The sequence below is a fragment of the Myiozetetes cayanensis genome, unplaced genomic scaffold, assembly GCF_022539395.1.
Source record: "Myiozetetes cayanensis isolate MyiCay16 unplaced genomic scaffold, myiCay2020 scf6-25, whole genome shotgun sequence".
Classification (NCBI taxonomy): Eukaryota; Metazoa; Chordata; class Aves; order Passeriformes; family Tyrannidae; genus Myiozetetes; species Myiozetetes cayanensis.
In genome coordinates, this window is record NW_026087853.1 from 24865670 (window position 1) to 24887738 (window position 22069).

The window sequence follows — 22069 nt, forward strand, 5'->3', positions numbered from 1 at the left end:
GGTAAAATGATAACCCTTTCAAGGCAGATACGGACATCTTCACAGATCATCTCATGCCACATTCACTGTCTGGCATAATCACTGCTGAAGACCAAATTATATCACAACTGCTCATAAACACACACTGCAAAGCTGTTTGAGCACTGACTTTGCCTGATGCTTCTACCCAAGGAACCTCTGTTGGGCTGACTCCAAGCTAGTGATGAGTGAGTCAATATGTAGGTCTTGTAAAATGTTGGAGCTTTTAGTCTCGAGGGTGCCAAATGGCCTCTCAACATAGCTGCCTGTGTGAAAAATACAGTTCCTTTATGTTTAATGAAGTTGTTAAGAAATCAACAGCCTCCATGAGGATGTTGAAGAAACCAACAGAAGCAAAATTTATGACGAGGTTAGGTGAGCTGTTAATTTCCTCTCAGTGACTTAATAACATTTGTGAAAGAAAACTTGCCCTTTATGTCTTCAGGATAGGACGTTGAAGCAGAAGAATAGCAAAGGAAAAAAAATCCCACAGAGATAGAAACTACAAAGATAAGAACAAGAAGAGTAAATAACAGCATTTATACACAAAATAAGCAGAAACAGCTGACATATAATGGTAAAGAGAAAAGTGTGTAAAGTATTAAATAGACGACAAAAATTCTTACCTTCAGAAAAACAAAACTAAACACCCCATCTCCTCATCTCCAGGTAGGGACAGAGAAAAACATTTAAAATGTAAACAAAAAATAAATACTATGGCCTTGGAATGTGGTATGAGGGTGGAAGTCCACAGAAAATCGCACCTGGACTTGCCATACATTATACTTGCTACAGGTTTCTGTAGGTTTTTTTAGAATACTTAGTATATCTATTTTTTTCTTGGCAATGGACTATAAAATCTTTAAAAATTATGAAAAGGAGTTTTTATTATAAGATACACCTAATTAAAACAACACAGGGATGCAGTATAAAATGGATTAGCAATTCCTCCTATTTGACTGGTTCATTATCTACCTTGCATGCAATTCTTTATGTTATTCTGAAAAATATCTCCTCACAGACATGGGTTAAATCTCTAAATGGTTAAATTTCCTTCTGATAAATATAGCATTCTTACAAAGGACATTAAGATAGTGTTATTGCTTAAGAACTGGACTCTAAGTCCTAGAATATGGGAACAGGGCTCTATTCCCTGCTCTAACAGACACTTCTCATGGGATATTGAGCAAACCCCTCTCGGCTGGCTTTGCAAATGTGCTCAGCAGCTGCTTCTTATGATCAGATTACCAAAGTGCTGAAATCTTTAGAAAATCTGGCTATTTATTTTGTAGCTGAATAGGATCAGAGATCTTTTGAAATCCGGCTCCAGTTGGAGTGCTGCGCTCTTTTGAAAAGCTCGCCCTAAATCTGTATATGCCTCAATTTCTCTATTAGCATTATCAGCACTGTTCTACATCAAGAGGATGAGAAACAGCTATCATACACAGTAACTCAAATCTGAAAAGGGACATATACATTTTCAGTTTCTGTGATAATTGTAGAAATAAAGTAAATACTTAAAAAAGCAAATAAAAAGTCAGTTCCTGATTTTTCCTAACCTTTACACAACTGGTTTTCTTTAAGACCTGAAGTGAGATAATGTTGATGATATTATTCTGCTTGCTATAGGTAAAGTTTTGGAATTGTCTACATGTATAAAAATGTGAGCAAAGACATTTCTTCATCTTCCTTTTATGATTACGAATATTCATTTAATGACTTTACAGATGATGAAATAAGACATAGAATTATGTGCTTGCATGTGGTAGTACCACATGCAAAGCAAAGCAAAAACAATTTTTATAGGATACAAATAGAATGCAAAGTGACAACACACACATGCTTGTGCAGATGCACTCAGCTAACTCTCTGACTAAGAATTACAGGGAATGATATGCTCAAGCACTGAATTTAAGGTAAGAATTTTCTAACAGCTCCATTTAGGAGGATGACTCTGGCACAACTGGTGTTAAGTAGTTTGTTAGGTATTTGCCTATCTTTTCTTCCATAGTAACAGAAAGCATGGTATGACTAAAGCCTTTGAAATTAAAAATAAAAATATTCACCTTGGCTGAAAAGCTAGAAAACAGATGTCTCTTAAGGGAGCTTGATATTCTAAAACAACGCAAGTTCCCCAGCTGTGTAGAGATTCTTATTTTGCTCGTGAACTCAGATAGATATAGAGGCTTACATGTTCTCTAAATTGTAAGCTCTCTATGAAGGGTGTTCTCTAATTACTGACAGCTAATGAAAACAGTTTTTACTGATCTCTCTAATGTCCTGGGAAAGTCTTTACTATGGATTCATTGTATTTTACTTTATATCCCTGATTGAAATGGGAGACCACAAGAGCATAGGGATTTGGTAGAAACTCGATTTCCTTCCTCAGGCTTCAAAGAGAACAGTTGCAGAAATTAGGCTACGTTGATATTGTGGTCAAACTTTGGTCATATTATGGTTATACTTGCATGTTATATAGATATAAAATCATTGCACTTTGGTTTTTAAGATTTCTGGGTCTACCTTCAGTTTGCTCTGTTGACCAAAGGTATCTAATATTACTATTGCATCAAAATAAGAATTATTATTAAATTCATATACTTCCAAATTCACTTCCAGGGCTCTGATTATTATTTACTCCAAATATTGAGACAGCCACTTTGGAAAATACTAATAAAAATATAACTGCAAACATGTAAGATGGGAAGATTTACTCCTTATAATTCAAAAAAATTCTTTCATTTCAAACAAAATATTTAAGTCATAATTTTTTACTTGTAGCATGGAGTGATGCAACTCTTAGTAAAACAGATATTATAAATGCCCATTTATTTATTTGCACTGCTTTATTCCCTCTAGGCACTCCCTGTCTGGGTTTTTTTATTTGTTTGCAGTTTTTTTAAGTTTCCGTGACATTCATTATCAGTTGGTTAATCTATTTCTTCATACAGATGCATTTATTATCCCTGCAGCAGACTCAACAAGATCTAAAAGCAGCATACATTCAATGGGAGATATACAGTAGAAGTTCAGATGACCCAGAAACAAATAAACTACAATAACAGAAGAAACAAAGGCTAAGCTGTATTGAATTTAGCAAGGTTTTTTGTACATCTTTACAGACTCTGCCCAGCTGAGACTAAGGTATGAAAGACATACTGAAACTCTTAAATCCAACCACAAGATCCAACCCCTCGACATCTCTCATTTGCAAAATGGCACACTACAACATTAAGCTTGACTTTGAATTTTTCGAAAACATTCTTCATAGCAAAGGCACTTTCCTTCTGTTCAGAAAAGGGCAAATAAAAAGACAAATAAAAGTTCTATCAGACATTGCAATCTACAGATAGCAACAGCCTTTTTTCATTTTACATACCAAAAACTACAGCAGTGATTACTGTTTCTGATTGCTAAAAGCAAAAAGCAGAACAAGCTCTTTTGGCACACCGGATTCATTGCACATCTGTAATTGGCTAACTCCATCACGTGCGTTATTTGAAGAAGTTCTGTAGACTGCACATATAATTTAAGATATTCATGTTTCTAAAAAAGACCACCTGGAGCTAACCCATGGAACATAAAACATGAATCCAAAAATCATATGGAAGCATTTTATTAAGAGCTTTGGAAAAGAGGACCATTGTGGCACTGACTTTTACATAGAAATTTCTACTGGATGAAAATCCATATCATTACATAGTGACAAGAATTTATATTGGTTTTAATTTGAAAGTTTTTCCTAGTTTATTTTATTATCATCACTAAGGTTGGAGCCCATGCAACTGCCAATACTATATTTCTCCTCACATATTTACCTCTGCAAGTCTGAAGCCTGTGCTCTTGTCAAAACTCACTCAGTCAATACCATCAATGTTCTCAACAATTAATTGTAATGACAACACCCACATCTTTTAGGTGGAATGAGAAAGGTATGTTCTCAACTCAGGAGTGAATTTTATTGATATGATAAGTACTACTGTGCACAGAAAGACATGAACATTGAAGAAGAAAAGAATGAAGTGAAAAGTTAAAAACTTTGGGGTTTCTTTTAAATATTCATATTCTTCACCAGGTTGTTTTCATTACCAAGACTGCATTAAGAATGCAAAGATGTATAGAAAAATGCAGGACTACAAAAAAGAGAGAGTCAGCACTGGAAGCTGCGTACAAGACAAAGACATTATGCATATTCAGTGTTTCATCTATGGACCCAAAAAAACCCAAATGGCTAAGAAAAATAAGCTGTATTAAAGAACATAATGAAAATGCAAAAATGACAAAGTCAGTGAATCAGCACAGGAAGAGAAAGGAAGATAAATTGCAGGGTAATAGAATGGAAATACAGTAGTGGCTGGGAGTGAGAGAAAAGATGTTAAAGTCACCTTTTCCATTTCCGTGCTCTTAAAAACACTTACTGTGTGGTTGTTTTCCTATTTAATTGTTAAGTTGTAAGGTGGAGTTCTAGCAATAAACAACTCTTCCAGGGACTGACATCTGATTGACAACATTTTAGAAAAAGTACTAATTTGTTACTAGCAATAAATGTTTTGTGTCTCCACAGAAGTGATGGATAGAACTTTTTATGATACAAATAAAACACCATGAGAAACTAAATCATTCTATCATTTCTGGTAGCAAAACTGGAAGGAGCAGGTAGGCTCTTTTTACGCCTTTGTTCATGCAAGAAAAAAGGACATCTGAACTTGAAATGCTTTTCCCATTATTCCTGTTCTGCTTCAGAAAGAACCCCAAATCCTTTCAGTCCTTTAACTCCAGTAGCCTGGAGTTTAGGACAGCAAAAATAATAATAATATTAATAATAACAATATTCTTATATTAAAACAAATACATTTTAGGAGGTTTGATTTACTAAACTGCATAGATTGTCATCTATGATCCAAACATCATTTTGCAAATTCTAAATCAGCATTTATGCCATGTTTACTACCAGTTCATTGATGTTCCTGTCCAGAGCAGTTTCTGCAGAAAATCACAGAAACTCCTTTCTCAGTAGTAACTTTCACTTCGATTCGCTTTCCAATATCACTTAGTTATACAATTAATGTGTATAATTTGGTTCTGCCTATATAATGTTCTTCCAGTATTTTAAAAACATAATTCTTATGGACTAGGACACCAAATGCCTTACAATTCTTCAGTATACAATGTATATCCTAATTAACTGGACTTGAAATTTCAGAGAATTAACTTGGGTTTGTATTATAAGAATTTCTTCCCATTTATCCAAAAATACACAATCTTACTTTTATCCTTTTAGGCCAAGAAATTTCCTAGTATTTTGCCTACAATTGCTTTGAGGCTAAAACAGATTAGCGCTACAGACTTCACACCACCAGCACTTTGAAAGAATGGATGAACCTGAATAAGGCTGTATCAAGGTAATCAGAGTGATATCAGAGGTAACCCAATCCTTGTCTAAAGAACACAGACAATTCATTCAACAGTTCTGGAATATCTGAGAAACATTGCCAGCTGGGATTCAGGATGATGATGCTCAAGAGTTTCATATTCCCTTGCTTGTACCATGGCAAGTAACCTATCAAAGCAAAACGGAACTGCGGCAACGACAATGGGGACATGACCAAGAATATTACAGAGATGTGAGGGGTTTTCTCACTCTGTTTTTTTTTTTTTTGCATGTCCAAGACTTATATCCTTTTCCAAGTATGTTTAAAGGTTTGATATAGGCACTAAGGAAACATTTCTTATTTTCACAGCAAAAATGATAGCGACAGAATTCATCATGTATGAGCATAACAAACACAGAGGAGGAAGTTCTTGGAGCCTCATGTTTGGGACTCCAGCATTTGTATTCCAGCAGCAACATGCTTTTGCATGAGAAGTTTGAGAGAGAAACAAGGATGATCCAAAAGGATAAAACCCACAATAAGTTATAATAATCTCATATTGATGAAGAAGATACGATATAGGATCAGATAATCATTTAGGTTGGAAAACACATTTAAGATGATCCAGTTCTACTGTTAAGCTAAACCTAACTCTGTCAAGTCAATCAAACTATGAACTCTGAGAATCAAATTCTCCTCCTTTAGTTTTTCTAGTGTTGATGGCTATGATTGCATATGCTCCTTAAACACTGCCGTTAGCAGTAACCTGACCTGTAGAATGGATTCTGTACAGGCAAGTATTTAAATAAACTTTATCAATCTGTTCTTCCTTTTCTGTATCAGCAGAAGTTTTACTGCACCTTACTGCTAAAGAGCCTCTACTGTCTCCAAAATGGTTTCACATTTCTAATACACATACATCTATTTTTTGTTGAATTTTCTAACTCTTTTAGATTTTTCCTTAAAAAGACTAGTCATTCTGCACCTCAGACATTCCAGTTTATCTTGCTGTGTATTTCCCTTTAATTCCCTAAGTTTTTTATAAATAATCAAGCATATTTTTCAAAATAATTATTTTATTTTCATTCTGAAAAAGGATGCAGTTTTAGAGTTCTCAGGTGCATAGAAAATTATAATTTCATAAATTTTCTTCTTTAAGAGTTCTAGTCAGCTTTTGTTCTAATCTTTTCCATCAAAATGTTTTCTCACAATCAATTTCACACATAAGTTTCCCCATTAGGTAATTAGACCCTCAAAAGTACTAAGTATATTAGTCAGCATGCTCCTCCCTTTTCAGAGATTGAAAGCAATCAGGTTGTGATCACTTGTCACCAGGCAATCACCAACTTTGAATCCCATATTCAATTCATCTTATCTATCACAATGAGATTCAAACTGAGCTACCTCATTTTGGGTTCCATATCTTTCATACCAGAAAGTCATCAATAGTTCTCATAAAGAGCATTAATGTTTTACCACTGACATCCTGAAATTTTCCGCATTTGATTTCTACATTCAAACAATACCTAATCATCTTTAACTTATGTAATAGGTTGATGACTAAGCTATCTACTCCTACAGCTGCACTTCCCTTATGACCACATAAACAGGTTTACAGTGGGTAAACATTACTCTTACAATCAGTGTTTGATACTGATACACAGTCAGAGCACACTTCACAGTGGCCTATATAAAAACAGAGATCAGATTCTCATAAGAATAATGCTTGCAAGACAGGGAGAAATAAATTATAGGGCTATCAAAAACTCTCCAGCACAAGAGCAGAAGTTCTGCACAAAGTGGGATAGCAAGATTTGGAGACTCTTTTCATAACAAGGAATACCTCCAATTCATCTGCATTATGCTCTTTTCATCTGGTTGACTTTTTCACTTTTTAATGTGAAAAACAGTGTCTTAGGCCAAAAACACTGAGGAAAAAAGTAATTCCTATTTCTTTGCCCCTGTAGATAGTTTCCCTAAGACAGAATTGTGTAGTGGTTCAGAACAAAAGGCCAGTCTTAAGGGAAGGCTTATGGATTTTAGCAGGTTTTTGTACTATCTTGCAACTCCTGCTCAGGAGACAACACTCCACTTTAAACATAAAAGGCTAACAACAGGTGATGTTATTTAAAGTGTTTCCACAATGAGGTCATGCAGAAGAGAGCAACTTATTTTTCTGTTATAAATGCCTACATATCCAGCACAGAAATTATCAGAAAAAAGATATTTAAATTAATAACAGTAATTCCACTTGACATTTGGGATAACAATTACCACACTTTCCAATTATCATTATTGCTTATTTTCTTTCCCACAGAATTCAAAGTGCTGGACTTATTTCCTCCACCCCAAGTCCTACAGTATGACAAGACATCAAGTTCATTTTCAAGGTACACTTACATACTTTGTTTATTTTGAGAATGGATCCTTTGAAAAACTTGCTAGACTGAAGGAAATAGGTGTAATTTTGTTTTAAATGTTTTCTTCGTATCATTAGCAGGTTTTTTTAAGATCTCATTACCAGTGTAGAATTGAAGTAACATTGAGTGCTTTATTGCAAGTGGCTTTCAGTCGTATTTACTTTTATCAAGCAAGAACAATTTGGGCGAGAAATATTTCAGTTCACTACAAATACTTCTGACAGTATCTGATTTCTTCTCATACTGATATATACTAATTCCAGAACACAAATGTAAAACCACCTAATTGCAGAACATGAAACACTAAAAGTTGAGATGGCTAAACTAGAAGTGACATTCTTTATGCAACCTACCAGTCAGTCAGTACTATTTACTGAAGTCCTTTTCACTCAGCTACACTCGCATTCATCTCTTCTCTTACAGTAGAAAAGTAAGGTTATTTTACTTATGTAACATAAAGTGTAAAGATTTGGCTTAAAAAAATAAAACTCATAATAAACCAAATTTTAACTTGACATGCCCAAAGTTGTCTTACACACCATAATTTCCATACGTCACATAATTCAACAGGAAATTACGGCCTTACAAAAACACTTGTATCTCCAAAGACAGAAATTAACACCTCACTTGAATGGAAAAATAATTAAAATTTAATAATGACTTTGATATCATCATGGCAAATTTCAAGGACAAGGGTTTGCAAAATTAGGCACAGAAAACTGTGTCTAATTGCTTCTTCAAAAGAAACAAAAATGCTGGGAACTTTGTTCAAGACAAACTCATGAGCCTTCTTTTTTTTAGTGACAGTGGTCCCAAGTCAGAAACAGTATCACGAAGATTGTCCAAAAACAAAATACGCAGCATGACTTTACCTCAGCAAAACACATTCAACACACCAAAGAACACCACTGGGACTCATGCTCCTCCCCTCACTTCCTCTTTTCACTTAAAAAAAAAAAGGAAAAAAATGTGACTTGGTAAAATCACCCACAAGGAAACTAGAAGTCAATCATTTGAAGACCCTATTCCAAAATAAGAGGGTTCTCACAAGAGTTTGATGTTGGGACAGGACTACAGGGCCTAATATCAGAATGCACCAGATGTTTTCAAATGCCATGCCAGATAAAACACCACTTACTGGCTGAACACACAGTATATACTATGAAAATACCTCTATTCCCAGATAACTTCCAGAAAACCCACCTTTGAGTTAAAAATATTGATCAGCAGCTCATTTAATATTGTCGGAACATACCCCAGACTCAGAATAAAGACTTTTGGAATGATGGAAACAGAGGTACTGCAAAACAGTACATATTTCATGAATTATCAAAGAATGGCAATTTTATTCCTACTGACTCTAAATAACTTTTCTGATTATTTTCTGTCATAGAATCATGTCTGGGTCTCTAAGAATTGTCTTTAAACTTATCTTCTATAAGTTATATGTCTATTTATTTGCAAGGACTAAGACTTCCTATACACAGAAAGCCTTAGATAACATAGCAAAGGAAAAATAAGTGAAGTCTGCTGTATTAGAAGATGGAAAATATTTCCATTTTTAGCAAATGTCAAATCATTGTCTATTGCTTTTAAGATTAATAAAAGATATAATGGTTTCTAGATCACCTCTAAATAAAGATTACTATGAATGGAGAAATGATTTACCAATAGTAACCACAATGAGATTTCTTTAAAGGTTACAATCATCAGTTATTTAGTAGAAACACTGCTGAGAATGCCTGGTCATTTCTTGAATAATGCATAATCTTCATTGTTGATTTGATCTGTATTATAAAAATACAGATATTTCTACAATAATGGAGAAAACTAGCTGTTACTTTCCAATTGCTCAAGATATTTCCATGAAGTAATTGACTCTGGAAATATTATATGGAGTTACCTGAGTGCTCATTTGCAAGCACAACTTGTAGTGATCACTACACAATAGGCATAAGAAAACTAACTCATCGGCCTTTACAGACTTGTAAGAAAAGCTCTGATAAATACAGGGCAGAGTAAAGGACCTTCCTGAAATATTATATTAAAATTATTAAATTGCTGCACATTACTGAGGGAAAATTTAAAACAAAGCTTTTACATTTAATGATTAACACAAGCAGACCAACATATCTGGGGGGAAGAAAAAAAAAAGCAGTTGCCTACACAACACAAGTACCTCTCATATAATTTTCCAAATACCTTTAAGTCTATTCAGAATATTGCTTGGGCACACACAGAGTATAATTTCTAGAGTTTTATTGTAGGTTTATCAACCATAGTTCACGTGAAGCTGTAAACTATTTTTGTGAGCTTGTTTATACAAAAGAACTTCAAGGGCAGCAAAAAGCAACCTAATAAATGAAACTGAATTTCTTTTGATGTCATTTCATGAATGTTTGATCAGAATGTGTTAACAGGTTTCTATATAAGAAGAACTGGTGAAGTAATAAAATATACCTGTACTATACAGTTAAACCTGCTTATGGGAAATTCTTATACAATGAAACACTGTTTCATCAAAATTATTTCAATATACTGACACATAACTAATACAATACTACTTACTGTAAAGCTAAACGCACAAACAGGGGAAAAGAAAAAGGCAAAACCCCTTCCTCAGCACCCACATACCCCTTATCCCAAAAGGCATGGGAACCATATCACCAGATGGGTGGAGTAGCAGGGTTATAAGATAGGGTGAACAGGCATTAAACACTTACCCAGCTCTTTTATGGGAAGAAAAATGTTAATCTAGGTCAGACTATTTATGCTGTTGTCTAAGAATAAGATCTCATTCTCCCTTAAAATTCCTTTACTCATTAGAATCTTTGTACAAAAAGGAAGATCTAGTATTCAGTATATGTTCCACAAGAGGATAATGAAAAACAGATCCCAAATGCTCTGAAGACATTCAAAGAGATCTGCAGAGCTTAGACTTTCCGTAATACAGGACAGCAGAGTCCACTTTAAATCCATCTTGAAACACTGTTTAACTGCCTGAGAACAAACTCTCATCCTGAAAAAATGGAGAACATTTGCATATTATATCAGAAGCCTGATGAACCACATTATACTCATGAATGATGTAACTATTACCTTTTTGCCTCCATGAGAATTATATATGATGTAGCAGATAATATAAATTAAATATATAAAATGAGCAGCTACTAAATCCTCAGCCTGAAAGTGTTTCAGTTTTTGCCCTCCATGTCTTTCTCCATCCCCTGAAAATTAAAACTTTCCTTAACTAATATCACTTCTTTTAAATGGAAGAGCAGGTAAAAGCCTTTTGCACCATCAATAACAGTAACCCTTCATGGACAGTTGTGGGATGATAAAATTCTATCTCCACCTCCTCCCTCCACCTTTAAAGGTGGCTTTTCTTTTGCCTCATGCTATATATGTTCTATCTAGTTTAGTATAGATTAAGAGTTTATGTTTCATAATGTGTGAAAAAACCTGAGGTGCTCAAATGACATATGCCTCTTTCCAAAATATCTTTCCACAAAAATGTGAGACTGGTAGCTAAAATAAAGTGGAGAGTTTTCTATGCTGTCAAAGCCAGGACAATCAGAAATCCCAGATTTTGGTAACCCTGATTTCTGTTAATGCAACTTTTAATATTTAAAATACTTATCAGACAGTAAGACTACACTCATCAACATAAGTAGCATAAGTAAAAAAAAAAAAAAAAAATTAAAAAAATCCACTTTACACAAGTAATTGGAATCACTGCTTAAGACCATCAAGCACACAACCTCAAAAACCACTGACTGATTCTTCCTTCACCTGACTTTGTGGCAAGTCACATCTAAAACTCTGATTTTACTGCATGACTGCTTGTTCGAGCATGAAAAAAGGTTGTTTAATATTGAAAAGTCTATTTTGTCTGAAATGTTGATAGATGCCTAGTAGTTCAGAAGTCAAAAAAATTCCTATAGATATTACAAGATGATGATAAATAAAATCCTAGTCTCTCACCTCAAGGTTTAAATATTTGAATGTGATTCTCTCAAACTTCAGAAATACATGATTCTACATTTAAGGTATAGCCAGAGAATGAAGAGATTGAGTTCTCAAGGAATAATGCCATGTTCCTCTCAAACGCATCCTTATGTAAAATACTAAAACAAAGCAACACAACACTAGCTAAATAACTTGAAACAACTTAGTCTACATTACTCAGAAGACTTACAGCTGTAATAGTTGCATCAATAGGTTTGTTGTTAAATAAAAAATAAATAAAATAAGAGGTTTATTTCACCTTCACATGGTGTCTTTCTCATGCAGACCTCAGATTTCCACATTTGAATCCCTTTAAAGGATTTGATATGCAGGGAAAGAAGAAAGGATTATGGTAAAAATTTCAATTTAGAGGCTACTAAAGGCTGCCATATTCGATACTACACAACATATTTTCTCCATACCTTTTACTGATGTATTCGGTGGAGGTCCTTCCATTCTCAAGTTCCACGGAGGATCACCTTGATTAGCAAAATCCCTCATTTTCAGATAGCTAATTGTAAGTCGAATGATGGATGCCTTGTCAAGCTGGCTGGTAATGGCTGCAGGCAGCGGCAACAACTTTGCCAACTCATAGAATTCAAAGTTCTCCTTTCCCCGGCGAGAGCGAGCAGCATCTCGAGACTTTTCCTTCCTCAAAGCTTGTAAACTGAAAGAAAATAAACAAAGTCGTACATTCATCAATATTAGTGTTCTGTCACATTTAACCAATTTGCTTTTTCACTGCTAGTCTTCTCTAGAAATTACCACATTTTCAAAATGCTGTCACGTATGGATCTATAGACTACAGGATATATGAAATGGTACTCCAGACTTGAATGATTAAAACTCATGATAATATTTGAGTTTCAGTAGCAGGCAACATAATATGTAAGTACTCTTGAGTCATTTCAGCCACTTTCTTCTTAGCCTGCCCTTCCTTTTTCTGCTGTCAGTCTTAAGAAAAGATTTGCAAGGATGCTGCCTACATGTGGGGCTTATCTTCCAACGTGCCATTTTTTTCTCCTGTATCACTGTAACCCAATTTGATCCAAATGACCAAACATGTTGTACAGTATCTTCTAAACCACAGAAGGTTAATCTTGAGTAAGAATGTAAACCTTCCTGGGTTTCATGGAGCTGCTCTATAGGAGTTGTTCAACTGTCTTTGCAGTGGAAACAGTAATGTTTGTCAGAAGGGTGAGCAAGCAGTTTTAAAACAGTTGTGTGCTTCACATTTCTGATTGTAACTCACTACCACACACATGGCAGACTGTCAACTTTTTGGTCAGAAACGACCTTCTGCTTTACAGTGTTGGAGCTGTTGGAAATGCAAAGACATTAATTTAGACCTGTTGCATCAATGTATCACTCACTACCACCCATACAGAACAGGCAAAGGTAACTCAGATTTTAATCCTGGGCTATTTGTTTAATTGGAGTAAAAATGCTGTATGTACAGTGTGATGATAGTGGTTAACCACTAGGGTCTTTTCCTGATCTTTCCCTGTAACTCAAGTTTCCATATATAAAAATACAACTTTGCAAAGGAAAAGTGATTTAGTTTTTTTCTTGAGTGTTTTGGGGAGACAAGAAACGTTCATATTGGTTCATATTGCCTCTTTTGATTTTAATAACAGAGTTTTCAAGTTTTTGCCTTTTTTTTTTAACAGTGTTTTAACTCAGGATATCATAAGCTTCAACATCCCTCTACCTTGGTGAGTACAGAGTGGTGCTGATGCTGGGACTGGTGTCTGTCAATTGCTGCATAAAGCAAGTATAAACTGTTCTTGTCACTCACTAAGGGTCTACCTTTCCTTTGCCTCATTTTTTTACTTATTAATTTGATGAAGTTAATGCCACAATTCCATTAAGGAGTCATTGGTTTACAATAGAACTAGAATTTAACTAGTGTATAATGGAATAGCCAGTGCTTCTCCCAGGCTTCCACAACCCTTCCAGAAACCCTCGATCTTATCCACAAAAAAAATCATAATGGTAAGATCTACAAAAGCACTCTGGCATATGAAGTAAATCAGTAGAATTTAAGCGCACAGATATAACACCATGAATCTAAGAGCTCTGTTTACCTGCTTTTCTAATTTGGAAATAAACTACAGACGTTATCTCATTTTAATGTTCTTAGCCACCTGCATTTTTGGAGCATCTCTGCTACCTCAGACTTGAAAGGGCATATCAGCTGGGCCCTTAACACACAAATTAAATCCCTCCATGACATTTCCTTGAGAATGGCCAACACATTACATTCCCTACACAGTTCCATACCAATAGCAATTATATTTAAAAAGACAATCTAGCTAAGAAGTAGGGATAGTAAGATAAATATACAGGAGGAAACAGCACATCCTTACCCACAGGTAAAGATATACAATCCTACTGAATCACACAGTAAAGTACCTACTTGTCTATGAACTCTATGTAGAATGCTAGCAGTTTGATTTGTAAATTATATTCTAGGAAAAAAAGTACTTGAAAAATAAGATTTCACAATACTCATTGTGCGTGCATCTCTATCCAATTTCAAATTTTAAATATCTACGACCATAGATGTGGAAAATTCCTCAAAAGGTGCATTAAATATAACACATAGAAGTATTTTATGTATATACAGAAAGCTGGTAGCTATGGCTCTGTGAGGTATGAACCGTCCAATTAATTCTAGGGAAGTAGTATACACTCTACAAGTATCTCCAACAGCAACATAAGGGAAAGTCAGGTAAATGTCTCTGCCCAATGGCTTGTAAGTGAAAACTCAGTTTCATGTTACAAGGCATGGCCTTTACTACCTGTTACTACACTACTTTTTCTCAGAAGCCAAGCCTGAGAACCTCAGGTCACCAAATCAAATCTGAGGAGTCCAGAAGAACTGAGATTCTAGATCTGTTCTGAAAGTCTGCACCAAGAAGTTCACACCTTCTTTCCAAAGCACTTAATTATAACCCTCTATGAGAGGAGAGCACTTTAGAGATCCCTAGTAAAACAAACCAGAAACAAACCTCAGCAACTTCTGAAACTGAAAAATATTATAAATTGAATAGTGATAGAACATTCCTTAGCAACACCAAAATCTGAATCTGAAGTTTACAGGTCCAGTAAAGGTTTCAGGAGATTGCTGAGACTGAATAATATATTGAAATGTAAACTTATACAAAATTGTACTGCATCAGTAACAGTTTGCAGTGGAAGTCAGTTAAACTGAAAAGCGAGGTTACTACGTCAGCAAACAGAAAGCAACCTATGTGTATTCAAACTTTTACAATAAAAAAATTAGAAGGGATCGGGAGTTGACATAATAGATAAACAAAACTCCCAAGAAACAGTATTAAGAGTAACTTGCCTTTTCTCCCAGCCATTTGGTATTTTGTGATTTGTGGAAGCTTCACATAGTGAATCAGGTCAAGGAATTTGTAATTTGTAGCACTGTCCTCTTGGCATCAGTGCATTAAGCTAAATTTAGAAACAGTGTCCATCAATATGAGCATACAAGTCCTAATTTCTACTCTACATAATTCCCCTAGGGAAATAGACTTGTAGTGTCAGACACTGCAGTTATGCTGATAAAATGGGTCCTTAATTTGAGAGCAGTGATTTCCTCAGCAGGATGCAGGAATTCATTAGATATGACCTAAACATCACTGTTAATCCTCTCTGGCACCTGCGATTCTGATAGGCAACATCAGCTTCATCGTAAGATTCTTTCAACAAAGCAAAATACTGGTACTGATAATCCCAAGAGTATGCTGGAAAAGAGGGGTGTGAAGCTCACAACAGAAAGCAGTGGTGCTGACACTGAAGATAACTCATCTTAGGTCCTGTCATATGACACTGGGATTAGACGTGGTTCTTGGCAACACAGATGAACTTACTAAAGTATTGGGCTGCAAAAACTTAAAAACACACAGGATTTCCTGCTAATGGGAAAAATAAAAGTGTGGGAAACTACACCCATATTTGCTATGTGGATTTCAAAAACGGTCAGAAAGCACCAAGAAAGCAAGCATCACAGGTTTAAGAGCTCTAACATGACAGAAAAGGTTCCCCAACAGACAGTTGAAACTACATATAATATCTACAATACCAAAAAGAAAGTAACAGTGGGAAATACACCCCAGGGATATACTGCTCCCTCTTGCCTTCTGTGGAGAAGGGGAAGGAGCTAAGAAAATTGTATCAGAGTGCACCACTATAAAATATAAGAGGATGATGTTGTCACACAATGGTGAAACTTCATACATTCCTTTAAGAACATATTTCTCATAGAATTTCCATATAAGAAGTCCACTAAAGAGGTTTTCAGCTGCTAGCTCCTGATAATTCTGAGAAGCAGCACCATATAAACAGCATATTCAGTGTCTTGAAAAATAATGCTTTTGTTAGATATGGTTTCTAAAATATATTTTTTTTCCTTTTAGGGCCTTTCCAGATGGACTGATATAAAAGGGGTCTGGCTTTTACAGATGAGAGGTACAATAAATATTATCATATAATTCTAAAATGGTATACATGACATTTCTAAAGTAGATTTTCCATTGAAGACACAGCAGATGCAGAAGACGTGATAATATGGTGTTGCATAAAAGTTTTATGGGTACTCATAAGTCACTTGTGCTTTCATTGTGCTTGTGGTCATTCCAAGTTTAACCTGCTCCATATTTTATTTCACATAATTTTTACATACTTTATATTCATAAGCATATACATGCATCCATATCTGTATGCACACCCACAATCTTCACATCTGACCAATCGACATCTGTCACTTTAAACCTGGGACAATCACAGCTGCTAATTTTTGCAGCATTTAATGGCTATCAAACATGTTGCAGCACATCAACAGATACACTGACTTGCATTAGCAAGGATTTTTTAGCATATTTTCATACAGATTCACAGAATATTCTGAGTTGGAAGGGACCCACAAAGATCATAGCGAATGGCCCATACCGGGATCAAATCCCCAACCTTGGCATTATTAGCATAATACTCAAACCAACTGAGCTAACCTCTGGGTCATATCAATACCTTGCTTTCATGTCTCTCTTTGGATACTAAAAAACAGTGAAAAAATTTAATTATGTGAATTCTGAATGAAAACAGGAGGATGGTTGCAGTTATAAATAAGTATTTCTGCCTGTGATTTCAAATACAGCTTGGAAACAGGTGTATCACCTGCTTTTAGAAATGCAGCTCACATTTGCATTTCACCTACTGTTCCCTTAAACCTGACACAGCCAAGACTCCTAAAACAGGGCTTCTCAGAAACATTGATTTTCCCCTGCACAGTCCCACGTAACAGCACTGATGGGGTTTTATGGTACTCTCTTTGGACTTGTCACAAATAGAGACTGAATTGGAAACGAAGGCCACAAAACAAAGTTTGAGGGACAGATGGACTGCTGAGCTCCAGATATGATGGGCCTAGACAGTGGACAACCTGTCTGCAGTGCATCATCATAGTTTTTGCTCATTTCCATTAAATACAAGCAGAGAGGGACGACATACTGTCACAAAGGATGCACAGTATTTTTTAGAATGGCATTGAAATCATCCCTGATTTCAGTAAAAACTTCACAAATGAAACAGTATAGCAGAACATAGCACTTTTTCTTGTATTACTAAACGTTTTCATACTTGTTAATTCAGTTGTTAATGAACACTAGTGAATTTCTTTAGCCTCTAACAATAATATAGATTAGCAGCAGCAAAAACAGGTACAGTGCAAAAATAACATCTAATACCTAATAATTTTTATAAAAAGCTTTATAGAGATTGAAGCAATATGTGTGTACATGTATTTTTATATTAGTCTAGTCTTTTAAATTCAAGGATCAAAAGGTCCACTATAAACATTATCTAATTCTCCAAAGGACACAGCCAGATGGATGTTATATCCATTTCACAGAAAAGAAATCAGATATATGGAAAGGATGTGCAACATTAGAGTGCACAATGAAACTGCAACAAAAAATATGGACTGGAGATAAGTCATCCAGCCCCCTCACTGCCCTGAAAGAGACTTTCAATTACGTATGTCCCTGTGCTTACAGTTTTCAATATAAAGAACACAAGAACGCTCACTTGCTATTGACCATAGTTATAGCATTACATAAGGAAATAAATTTGTGCTTCTCCTGAGTCCATAGGTGTGCATTTGTGCAATTTGATTTGAGTTACACTAGAAAGACCCTCTTTCCTTTTTTTTACTGTGTTCCATGTTAATATGATGTGACAGAGTATCACCATATTTTGGACATTTTTATATTTAGATCCCTTCCTGTTTTATTAATCACCTATTTACATATTTTCAGTATCTATGTCAATGAAAAGTAGGGAATGACTATGAACATTTAACTAATACAAATGTTTATACATTGTGATATAGAGGACTAATCAGTTACCTGTGCCCTCATAGTCACATCCTTAAGAATCTTTTCTAAGCCTCAAGCTGACCAAGCACAAACAATAAGGGTAGTTAAGCCCATTTATAACAATGAATACATTTAGAAGCTGACTCTTAATGCCTGGGCAATTCATTAAGAGAATGTCTCACTCCACCTACAGATGACCACCCATAGGCCATGTTCTGGCATATAAAAATCTGTTCTCACTTCACTGATGTTGTGAAACAATTACACTCTATTAGAAGTTCAAAGAATCAAATAGCATCAATAATTAAATGACCCAATTATTTGGAATATTTCTTTCTTTATCTATTTATCTATTTATCTAATTCTATTTGACTCTTCTCACTGCTGAGGTTTTTTCAAAAGTTACAAGTGACATCTCAAAACCAGCGTTCAGTCCAAGTGGATATTAATCTTTCAGACTCCAAAAAAATTATTTAGACTGGAAGAAAGATGAAGGAAGCAAAGCAGAGTAGCCTGCACTGAATAATTGCACATATTGCAGTTGAAAAGTCCACTCTAGCAAGCCAAACATCATCACTGGTGGCAAGCAGGAGCCTAAAGCCTATTATTATCAAGGGTTTTTTTGGTTATTGTTCTGGTTTTCAAAAGCTTATGCTCTAGAGAGTTCACAAATATGCATGGAACTGGATCTTTTTTCAGTATAGTAGATACAACTGAATATAAAAGAATGAAGCAAGTGAGTTAATGCTCCTGTAAATGTGAATTAAAAGAAGAAAAAATCCCCTCCCAACTTCCTAAGACTAATTCAATTAGTTCTGAAAAACTGATAATGAAAGTATGTTACTATGTTTACCTCTAATTTCTACACTGCATTTTGTTATCTTTGGGGATTTCTTTTCTTTTGAGACAACTTTTTGACTTGACATTTTCTCTCTTTCTTTGCCTTTTTTTTTCTGCTGTCCTATTCATAGATTTTCTTTTCACAAAGATTGTTTCTGAATTGAGAGTACAAGAACTTCAAGAATAATAATAAGTTAAGATGTTTAAAAGAGAAGACTACTTTCATGAGGGAAAAACCTCCAAAAAAGAGGAAAAGAAGAAAATCAAAAGCCACATTAAATTTTACCTTCTTTCTTTTTAAGTAGATCTGAGAAACCAGACGGTAGATTTTTATGGATTTTTCTACTTGTTTGCTTAGGAGATCCGAACATTGCTCAGTCTCGCTATTTATCAATTAATCTAGCATGCAGCCTCAAAGGAAAAAGGTCGACTTGTATTAAAAATTCATCCATCAAAAATTCATCAAAGACTTCAACATTTTAACTTGTGAACCTTTGAACACCTGCATACTTGTTAGATCTGTGGTCATAGTTAACTGGAATCTATAGTTACCACAGTGCCTGTACTTGCTCTGACACGAGCTGCATGAGGAGACTTTCAGGTGAAAGTGCAGTACATAACCTAGTGAGGCAGACTGCTTCCTCAAACTGTTTTTTTTCATCAGACAAGGGTTATCTGATATCTGACTCAGTTCAAAGACAGTAAAATCAGACCTCTTCAATGAGCATACACTTTTCAGGGCTGTTCATTTTTTGCCCCACCATAATTATCACCACTTTTACAGGTAAAAATTTACCAAAAATGTAAACAAAACCATTAACTGATATTATCATCAATGGCCTAGTCTACAAATTAAAGCCATTTAATGCTGTCCAAGAAAAATTAATGTTTTCAGAAGACTTCCTTTAATATGTGAAGAAAGCTGTATAGTATATGCTGGAAGTTAAAGCTGGAACCTTCAAGTTCAAGGTAAAAACTCTGCTGCTTAACTAATGCACTGCTCATAGCTGTCATCATTAATTTATGTTAGCCTCTGTAAACATCAAGAGTATAATAGGCCAATTTCACAACTAAATATAGATGCACATTTTGCCCTTATATAAATGGCAGATTGCTGCTGTAGATCATCACTGCAGCAACACATCAGTAAAGATGCACTGTTTGATGGTCTGATGCTCACACAATATATAAAACCAGTTGTAATGGTTGTTTGGAAGCAAAGTGTAACATAGCAGCAAAATTTCATTTGTTCCACAAACTCAGGATATATTAAGCTTGGCTGACAAAGACTGTTTGATGTGCTAAATCAGTTTGACCTTCATTTTTGCTTTATATTTCTCATTTAACACATGAAATGACCATTATTTTTTCACTATATAGGAAAATATCACAGAACCGATTTCTGTTAAAAATGTTTCTTTTCCTTGTAGACACCAAAAATACATTTGGCTAGAAGTGCTTTAACAATTATTGCAAAAATAACATGAAACTTATGAAAAAATAATACCTTTACTAAACCAAGCTTTTATTGGTATCAGTGAGGCTTAGGTTGATTTTTTAGGGGTTGTGGTTTCACAGAAGAGGATCCTTTTATTTTAAATATGTAAACTTGCCAAGGAAAAGGTTTGTGTATGCTTGAACTAATCATTAAACTGAATGTTTTACCATCAATGAGCACCTTCGTTGCAATGTTTAAATAACAGGATTCACTTACAAAGTGAGTCATTAAAACATAATAATAGGAACATGGTAGGTTTTTAAGGATTACAAACTTGCCATCCTGCACAATCCTTTAAAACTAATATACACTTTGATACAGAAACCATTAAGTGAGCTGTGACACATTTCTTCAAACACAAACTCTACAACTAGAACACTAGTGTTTTGATCTTTTTTTTCTTCCTATGTTGAACTAAGCAATTGCCAGTCTCATGATAATAGAGAAACTGCAGTTTTATCAAGCAATTTTGCAGCACCCAATAAACAGCACTTTACCTTGGAGCAACTTGTACATTTCACACCTTAAATTTCTATTTACCAAATCAGCTAATCACTTCACAATTGAACTTCTCAGAACAAAAAATTATCAATTAAAGTGGTTGAAACTCCTGCAAATTATCATTTAGGAATGAAGTAATTGCTTTCATCAGGGCAGAAAAGCCCGCCAGAACAGAAATGTCACTTCAGATTAGTGTTCTCACTCCTGAAGCTATGGATGACACAGCTGATATAAGACTAAATGCCAAGACCAATCAATTGCTTTTGTGGCTCTGTTCTGAGCTGCTGTAAAAGGGGCCATTTTCTAGGATCTACTCTTCATTATAGTAAATGCTATCTCCCTGGTAACATAATTCCATTTCTCATAAATTCCTTCTGAGAGCATTGTCCTAACAATGGATGTTTGTGGAAAAGAATGCTGTTGGTTTAATGCAAAGAAATTAAGTGTGAACGGCTGTCAAAGTACTATAGTTTGCTTGTTCTTAAATATAAATTGAAGTCTTTACATTAAAAACAGAATACTTTGGCGGAAATGAATGTTCTGAACAAGTGTGATATATTGCATTTGGAAGTGATGTGTTTCTGATTGAGAGTTTAGAGTTTTCTTGAATACCTATGTTCTGTCTATAGTGGGCACACTTGTCCCTAGGAGAGATTTGTCAGTTTAAGAGAGAGTAGATAAACACTCCACTTATTTCACAGCAGTGCACTTACAAAATGTGAAACTGTGTAAGAAAACATGGTCTCATTATCATATGACATGCTATTTGTTAGCAGACTCATCTGTGTATAAAAGCATTCTTTGAACTGAGTCTTTACTGGAAATATATGTATTTCAATTTGTACTGTTCAGCTTCCTAAAATACTAAGAATCTGAGTTATGGTCTCCAATTAAAAGGATATCTGAGAAGCTAATTTGGTGGAACAGCAGCAATTTCCTGCTCTGCTCTCCTCATGACTGAAGTTTAGAAACAAATTCAAGATTACAGATTTTTGTTCAAAACAGGATGAAAAGTATTCCTCCCTC

General features: G+C 35.0%; 1 protein-coding gene across 4 annotated transcripts in view; it reads right to left on the bottom strand.

Moving 5' to 3' along the window:
• NPAS3 (neuronal PAS domain protein 3) overlaps positions 1–22069 on the bottom strand; it is a 609449-nt gene that overhangs the window by 411830 nt on the left and 175550 nt on the right. For all 4 annotated transcript variants that reach the window (XM_050335759.1, XM_050335760.1, XM_050335761.1 and 1 more), the window contains one exon: positions 12241–12485. In XM_050335759.1, coding sequence (XP_050191716.1) covers positions 12241–12485 — 245 coding nt within the window. The remainder of the gene's footprint in view (positions 1–12240; positions 12486–22069) is intronic.